This window comes from Megalops cyprinoides, chromosome 10 (assembly GCF_013368585.1).
Source record: "Megalops cyprinoides isolate fMegCyp1 chromosome 10, fMegCyp1.pri, whole genome shotgun sequence".
NCBI lineage: Eukaryota > Metazoa > Chordata > Actinopteri > Elopiformes > Megalopidae > Megalops > Megalops cyprinoides.
In genome coordinates this window covers 14669965-14680003 of record NC_050592.1, presented here as the reverse complement: position 1 = coordinate 14680003, position 10039 = coordinate 14669965, and the positions used below count along the sequence as shown (strand labels likewise).

Below are 10039 nucleotides of genomic sequence, written 5' to 3'. Positions count from 1 at the left end.
GATATGCTGAAATACTACCAGAACACCAATAAAAAAAATCTGAGAAATGAACAATCATGCAATAGCACTTCCTGAATCACGTTATATTGGCTGAGTTCCACAGTGTAATATAAGTTGCTCACAAAATCTGCTGCAACTTTTAAATGCTGAATGCTGCAACATTTCAATGTCTGTCTCTGGAATTAGACACTTTCAGATGAGTAATATATTATCAGGTAGCATGCCCGTCCTCCTAAACTTAATTTCTTAATTCAGATTCAGAAACAAAATGTTAAATTTTAAGATTATGGATAACACTGGGTTAGCTCTGTGCAGCATGTCATCTACATGGAGATATAATGTATGCAAATAACATTGAAAATCATAACAAAAATTTAAGTTGCAAGTTTCCTGGCAAAATATTCACTGCACAATCTTGTATGAGAGAGAATTAAAAAAAGAACACTTAACAGATTTCATTGCTTTGGGTTATGGAGGAGATTTACACTGCATGTGATATTTACAGAATGTTTCACAGAGCTGCAATGATACCATCTAGTGGCCACTATTGGAAGCCTTTTCTATTTCTTCAAAGGAGACAATATTACACAATGGATTGAGGAGTATTTACCACAGTATAATGTAAAAATGAAAACTCTGAAAAACATCAACATCTGAGATGCATCACAATAATTAAACAATACACCATGCAAGTCTTATTCATAGTTAACTACTGGCATTTCTTCATCATCATCATCATCATCATTTATTAATCATGCACTACAGTTCATTAAATATATTAAATTTAATGTGTCGCAAATTACTGGTTGTTTTAACCACTTTATCCACTTAACCACTACAATGGTTGTTTCAATACTTGCTGTCGTACCGGTGGTCAAATGAAACAAAAGAGAAACTTTGCAATGCTTCATTGAAAAAAAACTAGAAAAATAACCTATTTATTATATAAAAGTTTGTGAATATTATGCGTCAAATTAGCAAAGGTTCCACAGTGTCATGAGACAAGTTGTGTGGCTTAAAATAGAAAAACACATACACTTCTTCAGTTGTGTTCTCAGGGTGAGCTGATGCTTATTTTTGAAGAGGAAATAAAAGGAGGTCATTACACTTGAGCACAAAGAAGGCCAAAGAAGGCCATTACACCTAAACACAACTGAAAAACAAACTCCTTTGGTACACTGTTATTTGATCACAGGCAGGATGATTAGATTTTGTGAAGCTGGAAAGAGGACTGAAACCTTGAAGGAGAATGATATGCTCGTGACATGCTGTAGAGGGAGTCGGCTCTCCTTTTCCTTCAGTTTTCTTTCATTGCTGTTTGTTCTTCCCATCTGCCAGTTCACCCAGAGTTTGCAAGCCCCAGTACAATGCTGAGAGTGAGACGAAAATCTAAACAAACAGATGCACATGTTACCAAGATGCAGAGCGGGTCTCACTTGATGTTAGCGCGTTTTTACATCATTTTATAAAAATCTAAATTAATAAAAATTCTCATCAGTCCAGCTACAGCAGTGATGTTTATGAGGGAATTTATTTAATATTTCCCCAATGGAGTGCAACAGGGCCTTGAGGAAAGCCATGTATTCACTGAGTGCACTTGAATGTTGTCAATGATTGTGCACATTTAAGGGAGGATATGATTGGAGGTTATGTCACGAAAGAGGGTCAGAACATATATTTCAAAAGAAACAGTGACCAATATCTCATGTCAAGAAAAAAGAATTACCATCTAGATTTAAGTACGGAATCTGAATATTTAGTGAATACCTAACCAAAGAAAACACAAAATAACAGAGAGCCAGAGACATTTTTTAAAAAGTATGGGTCATAGAGGCAAACTAATCTCCCATGATGCACTGGTCTGGGGTTGTGGGGTCAGCGGTATTTGTCGCCATGGGAATACAATGGGAGGCTCTGCCAAAGCCCGTCCTGCCGAAGCCGCTCCTCCTCTGTGTTCTGGGCCATAAACTACATCCTACCCTGTGCTGCGAGCCAAACCAAGCCCCTGTCCATCACAGCCGCGGCCTGATGGGAAAAAATGAGCGTTTCCTCTGGAAGGCGCAGCTGTTTTCCTCAGAGAGCGAGCGTGAGGGGCCCGGAATGTCCCGGCTCTTCCGCCTCTCACTACCTGTCCCAGCAACAGGTTCCCTGCTGGGGGCCGAGGAGGAGGTAGTGGGGTACAGCATAAACCTGGGACCGGCGCACGGGGATTTATTTATATTTTTTTTACTATTAACTTATTTATTTGCATTTATTTTTTAGTAAGATGGGACCTTATAAAGAAATAGTTTGCACGTGACCGATGAATTTAGTTCACACATGTTGAAATGTAGTGAAATGAAAATCACATTGAGATGTTGGATACTTCTTTGTATGAACAGATCTAAACATACTGAAATTCTTTCTAACTCCTCTACTTTAACAGAAATATCCATTGACCCAACAAACAGTAGGAGCATTTAGCGGGAATAAAGTGGCTGAAGATGCTTAGAGTCATAGCTGGTGGGTTGTCTCTTACTATTTCTCATTAGTTATTAGAATATGCTAAGAATATGCCCTTTTCAGGGTGATCTCAGGGGAATCTAAATATATGCCACCTGTATAATAAAAAAGCTCAAGGATACAATGGCAGTTCCCCTACCTGAAAATCAAAGCCATAACCTTTAGGTCACAAGCATAGGTCCTTGGTCTCAACACCACACCACAACTTTCAGTCAATTAAGACAGCAAATGCAAAACTAGTGCTGTTTGGTATGAATAAAATTTATTTAAAATTTTACATTTTATCCTCATCCTCTTTTCAAAGTACTGAGCTAGCGTGATGCTGAATATGTGTCTTCCAAGTCATCTACAGGACTGTAAAAGCTGGACCATGCTGTTTGCTGCTTGAAGTTGCCATTTCTGTAAAATGCAGAAATCAGCACTTTGAATGGCCATTGAAGACAGGCATTAGACTAAGGACACCCAAACAGACACTCAATTGGAAGCAGTCTCACCATTCTTATCCTCTAACAGAAATAAATGGATAAGATAACAATAAGTACAAAGGGTAATAACATGTCATTCAGAAAGTAATAATCATATTTTAAAGAGAAACAATTATATGCAAAGGAAACTTATCAAATGTTTGGAGAGGGATTTAGCCTTTAGCCTAGAAATCTGACAACAAATAAATCTGAATTCTTCAGGGAACATGTCTTAGCCAAGTGAAATAAGTGAGACGTTAAGTGGGATGCCCTCATAATAACAAACAAAATCCAGACACTACAATCACAGCACTCAGGCTATATTTATTTTAGTGCAGACACATTTTCTTACATCCTCAGCAACTGCTCCATATGTGATAACTGGAAGCTGAGACTGAGAGGATGTCCTGGGCAGGAAGGGGTTAATGTGGCCCAGTCCTCAGTCCTCTGAGCAGCTGCACTCATGATTGAAATGAAAACAAGCCCGAATCGGCGCTGTCAGACGCGTGATATATGACTTGTAATGGGATGTTTCCAAACCTCCCTGTCCATATGGCTGCCTACACATTAGGTAACACACTCTGCCTACCGAGAGGGACTCAACTGCTCAACATCTGCACCCCAGAACCAGGAGGACTACTGCGTACAGCTCCCTCCACAGCTCCCTCTACTGGATCTCACTCCTGTTACCTTACAAGAACCGAACACACTGCCGCACACAGAACCAATTGCTGGATGCAGTGCCATTTCCCTTATCAGGGCCTGGAAGCCTACTATGCACCCACAGCAGACTCGGCTGGGTCCAGATACCATCCCTTTACCAGAACTAAGCAGACTCCCATACACCACATATTTTACTACTTAAGGCAATGTTCCCGAGAAGGCCATGGACCACATAGTGAGACCTTACCTCAGAGGCCAATACACTCATGATGTAGAGTTCTCTTACCGACTTCCTTATCTGCACTCTTCCTCTCTACCTCAATTGACATTTGATAGACCAATATTAATGAATTAACTGATTTCTTTTAAAAACAACCAAAACACCATGAAGTGTGCATTTTTGTGCCTCAACTCTGTGGAACTCCGAAGAATGTAACATATTTAGATAGCATACTTTTAATGACTAATACTTCACTAGTTACTTAGTTACTTTACTTTACTAGTTACTAGTTACAAAGGCATTTCATGATGTATGTTGAATGTATTCAACAACCGCACAAGATGTTCGTAATTCATGATTTTTGACAATCACCTCATTATACTTCACTAAACTTACCTAACAAATACTTTCAATAACAACATTTTCATAGTTACAAGTAAGGCTGTGGAAAGTCAGTCCAGTCCTGTCAGTGATTTTATATAATTTTATTTATTATATTATTATATAACAAAAAGGCATCTAAAAGTGCAACTCAGTCAATCTTGGATGTTCAACCCAGATGAACTACTGTACACTATAACTTTGCTCCATATCTTTTTAAAAGTACAGCAGCTTTGCTTCTGCAGACTTACATACATACTGTATGAGATAAATCAGTCATTCTAAGTGATATAAGAAGTCATGGTAATGTCCCTCTCATATCTCTCTCCCACCTTCACTTCTTTTACATAAGCAGGCTAAGGAGTAATAAGGACAACTGTAAGTAGAGAAGGAGAAAAGGAAAACTGAGCCTTTTTTAACCAAAACCTAGGAGGCATAGTCTGAGATTGCTGCTAAGTGGGGTGTTAAAACAGGAAGCACTGCACTTTCCAAAACTAACACCCACCATAACGAAGAGGAAGATGTCATTTCTTAGCCTGCTTGATTTGTGTATCTCTACTGCCAGAAACAGATTGCTCTGTGCTAAGTAATCAAGGCAGAGGGAATTGACACCAACCCTGCACAGTCAGAACCAATGGCACCATACTAATTTGCAAATGAAGTTGATCCATGGTACTTGCACAGATTATTTGGATTGTACTGTATACAATGTATTTCACAATATATCACAGTACATGCTTAATCTTGTATGACTCATAAGGGAAGAATTTAAAGAAACCCAAAAACATCTGAACTGGACTACATATCCCGGCCCATTTACCAAGCATATACATATGGATACATTAATTCAGTGAGTTTTAAAAGCAAACCTAAAGCAAAGACCAAAAAATACTTCAAGAGAGTGCCAAATCCCATTAAGAGGCAATCCAAAAAGAGAAGATTATTAGATTATTAAAAATATTTAATATTCCCAATTCTTAATAAAAACAATGCTTTTCACACAGAGACATACATGCGCGCACACACACACACACACACACACACACACACACAAAAAAGTTTCTCTATGTGAGAACTACATGAGAAATGAACAGGAAATTTTTTTTCCAAAGACAAATTTCAGAAATATTCTTTTTGCTTTTCCTTCAGTTAATAACAGCACATTTCAAAGCCTCAGAAATACTACCACCCCGAAACACACCTTTTGGAAGTCCGCACTTACTGACCTATGTGTGCGGTGACCTGAGAGGTCAGTGGGGACAGAAGTCACATCCTCCACTTTCACTTTTCTGAATGGCATCAAGCAGACAGATAAATCAACTCCCAACCCCATGCTGTCCAGAGCCACATCCTGCTAACTTAAGAGCCAACAACGAGCACCATTAAAAAGGGAATGTGAAACAAAGCTCCAGAGCTGCGTATGAATACCATGCACTCTGTAATAAACAGAGTGCCTTCTCAGCTGCTTGCTTGGAGGGGGGGGCAGTCAGAGAGGGGGTGCAAGCTCGGAAACTTGGCGGCCAGCAGTGGGACCCAGGCCAAAAATACGAGATGAAAAAATAAATCAGGGGAAGGACATCTGCCTTGCAAAATCGAATCCTTTGCACTTTGATGGTGCAATCAGGGGAAGTGGGATCCACGGACCTCTGTCTCCCCGGAGTTTCTGTAAATCAGTTCAATGGGATTCCAAAGAGAACAGCAAAGACCGATGACTCCCCAGGGACCTGTAAGCGACCTATCACTCCGTCTCTACCTTCTTAGCAACCTGAAGCCTCCACACTCTTAACATCCTCCCTGGAGCTGAGGCAGCATTTATTCCTACATAGATCCATTCAGGGAGGCCTTTTTCTCACCCTCTCCTTCAGTGAGACTACCCAGGGTGGGAATGTGTAAAAAAAAAAAAAAGAAGTCCCAACAAACTACAGCAGGAGATATTTCATTTTATCAGGTGGTTTTGGAAAGGTTGATTGCAGTACAACACTGGAAGGACTGACCCAAAAAATATTGCGCAAATGTTGGCTTCTACTTATGCTTGCACTGCCAGTAATCTTCAGCATCTAGCTCCAGACTCTTCCATCGAAAGCCTTGGTTGGACTTTCACAAAACCATTAAGATCTACGCTAATATGCTTCTACTCCCTGTTACTGTACATAGCTGAGACCAATATGGGGGAAACCACGCACTGATTATTTTTATAACACTGTCTGGTTGTGGCCTGAAATCTGGAAAGATTACATTTGATTTGAAACAGGAGTGCCTCAGTCGGTTTTGGAGATAAATGCCAGATTACAAATAGCCTTTCTGCCTCCTCATTCATCCGCTCAACTCTTCTTCAATGTCTTTGCTCAGTGGCAACCCTCACTACCATGTCTCTTTCCTAGATTTCTTTTGAAGTGGGGTTTTTATTTAAATAGATGTCTCCTGGTTGCAGACATAGAATACAGATGACAGATTTGAGTTCAACCCTATTTTTGTGTAATCCACAATCATCCCAGTGCCACATTTTATTCTACTAACATTTTGAGCTAACATTGTTTTGTTAACTGCATTTCATGTTGATGACCAGGTTAATGCCATGATTAGCTTTGGGCCACAGACTATAGACTATTACACAACATTAAACCTATATATTTGTATTACTTCTTATTTCTGATTACTCCTCTGGTTTCATTTATGAGAGATTCTGAGAACAAAATCTCCTGAACAAGAACATAATAATTTAAAATATGCCTCAGGTCACAGGTCATACAAAAGCTAGCAAAGCATTATGGTTCAGACTCTGCCCCTGACATAGACAAGAATTTATTATATAATGTATATGATATATAATATACATGATAGTTTCTTTTCTGTGAATATGAAATTCAAGAAATCATAGTCAAGGATTTCAGCACTTCATATTAAATATACAGGCCTTCTGTTTACTGACATATGTTGTTTACTCAATTTTGAAAGCTTGCAAAGAAAAATCCATCCACAATCCATCCATCAATTAGACAGACAAGAAAATGTCTTGCTGGATGGTTTAACCAATAAAGCAACAGGCTTAGTTCCTTAGTTCCCCATGTCTGTACTGTACTTTCTCCTTCACTTTCCACTTCCTCCACTGGCTCCCTGTAGCTGCCAGCATGTTCAAGACCTTGATGCTTGCGTACAGCATGACCAAAACTGCAGCTACCTACCTGAACTCACTACTGCAAGCCTATGTTCCCTCCTAACCACTACGTTCTGCTTCTGAATGGCATCTGGTCTTCCCGTTGCATCGCAGCACAAAATCCCTGCCCAGAACTTTCTCCACTGTTGTCCCGATGGTGGAATGAACTTCCACACTTCATCCATTCTGCAGAGTCCCTCTCCGTCTTGAAGAAACATCTGAAGATACAGCTCTTCCGCTCTCACCTGAGCACCTGAAACACTACCGCCTAACGGAATTTTTTATGTCTCAAAACTGTTTAAATTTTTAAAATTTATTTTATATTTTAGTAGTAATCTAATGGTTTATCGCACTCGTTATCTCTACCAGCTAGCTTGTACCTTGTCTGGCCAACCATTGAAACCTGGTCATGCAGCGCTTCTAATATTGTTGATGGTTTTTTGCTTGTGTTGTACTCTACCTTAAGTCACTTTGGATGAAAGCATCTGCCAAATGAATGAATGTAAATGTAAATGTAAAAAATGTAGGCCACAGTGTCAAAGTTAAAGTTTGACCACTGTTTTCCTAAAAGGCAGAGTAGAAAGAAGCAGAGATGTAACATGGACCTGAGAGAAATTTAAAAAAAGAAGACAAGGAAAATAATGGCATATGTGGTAACCCTGGACAATGTCATATTAAGTTAACACTCAGTAGAAAGAAATTCTTTTTTGTAATTATGCTCTTACTATTTGATTTATTCCCCATTTTCATTGAATAACTCCTCTGGGAAATGCTCGCTTAGACAGGGAGAGGAAATCAGGCACGTACTTCCTTTAACTGATTTCTTGTAACTTCCTTCCTGGACTACCAGGAAGCCTACTACAGTAGGCTCTACAGAGAACCTGATCTTTAATTTTGATTATTTGATCATCTGTCAAGGCATTATGATGTACACAGTCTGTGAATATAATCTCTGGTTTGTTATTTCTATTGAATTGCCCTCCAAATGACAATTCCCCAGAGATTCAGCAACACTCTTTTACACTGTGTGTAGGCAGCAATTGGGAGTGTTTACTTCAGGAAAAGTCAAATTACTCCATGCTTTTCTCTTTCAGAGCCCTCACTTTTGGGAAAGGCGAGATTTCCTTTTCATCCCTCTGAGCTTTCAGATGATGTCATTTTTTAAGTTTCCAGACTCTCAAATTATCCTGAAACCTCTTCAAGTGATGTCACTGTTTCTTCTGCCATGTGCTCACCTCCAAGATACAGAGGGCTCCACCTTCTGAGAAGCAGGCATACTGGCCAAAGAAAATGACCACCGTGGATTACATCATTGTGTAATGAAATTGCTGATTTTTCTATGATATTTCAATTCACCATTTCGTTTGAACAGATAAGACTATAGGATGCTGAACTGTGTTCTGTAAGTGTATGTGAACTTGATAATATTATTTTAACCTCCTGAAAATGTGTGAAATAGTATTGTTTTCTTTGTCACATTAAGTTGCCTTACCCCTCCAAGATCAGACAAGACCAGAATAAGCTTTCAAATTGTAAAATACTTCATGACCAATGCTCAGGAATAAAAGTAACAATGCCGATAACTCATGGCCAGATGCCAAGTGTTTTAATGACTTTTATGACAAAAAAGAAAAACAAAATCAGACTCAACACACAATTTTGACAGGTCTGCCCATTTCTCAAGGCAAGCAGAAAACATTAACCCAAAAGACCTTGGAAGAACACGGCCAGAATTTCACTGTAAATGACAGGGTTTTTCGCTCGCTAGAATTCTGCGAGAACACATCTCAGATAGTGTCTGGAAGGGAATAAATCACAACGGCTTTTCGTTAACACTGCAGGCTGAGAATAGCAGTTCAAAGTACAAACATTAAAGACTCGTTTTACACCAGGAGACAGGTGTATTTTTATTAGCCCTCCCCTTAAATTGCTATGACATCAACAATGGGCCGCCGCCAGAATGGAGAATGCTGTGGTAATTACTGTGGGACATGCAAAGTCTGGGGCGCCCCGGCACCCCGTCCCTGCAGCCTTCAAACGTCCCGGCCCAAGCCATGTGGAATATCATTAGAGCCCAATCACACGTTCCCACCCCCACAGCCCACCCCCGCCCCATGCAGCACGGTCCCATGTGTGCCACTCAGACAATGGAAGGGAAATCACTGCCATGCAGGTTTACAGGTCAGGCCTGGCTCTTTTGCACGATAATAAGTACCAGCACACACTTTAAGGGTGCTGTATATCACATAAATACAGCCTGAGTGTATTGGTGCACGCGTTTTTTTAACAAATGTGTATGAATGCAATTAAATTGGATTTTCTTTCCGCAGTTTAAGCCCCTGTTAATCGATTGGAACAACTTCAAAACACCTCCCTTGAAACAAAAACCTTGGCCGCTCACTTCAGGCGTTAGAAAAATCTCTCTTTGCCTTATTATTTTAACCTTAATGATGGGCTACCTTACACAAGCTCGGGATGTTAATGCCTCTAGTCAGTGAGATTTCATATGCACCTCATCTGTTAATATGACATTTATTTACCATTAATGTGAAATAATAAAAAAAACCGAGCATGGTCGATGACTCAGATGACAGCTGTAATCCCACCAGTTAGCAAACATACTGCTGTTTTTAAATAAGTCACATTCAAAAACAC

At 39.6% G+C, this 10039-nt stretch overlaps 1 protein-coding gene across 1 annotated transcript in view; it reads right to left on the bottom strand.

The window, feature by feature from the left end:
* Positions 1 to 981: 981 nt before the first annotated feature.
* agmo (alkylglycerol monooxygenase) overlaps positions 982 to 10039 on the bottom strand; it is a 42810-nt gene continuing 33752 nt past the window's right edge. Inside the window, exon 13 of the mRNA XM_036538719.1 lies at positions 982 to 1389. Coding sequence (XP_036394612.1) covers positions 1309 to 1389 — 81 coding nt within the window. The 3' untranslated portion in view covers positions 982 to 1308. The remainder of the gene's footprint in view (positions 1390 to 10039) is intronic.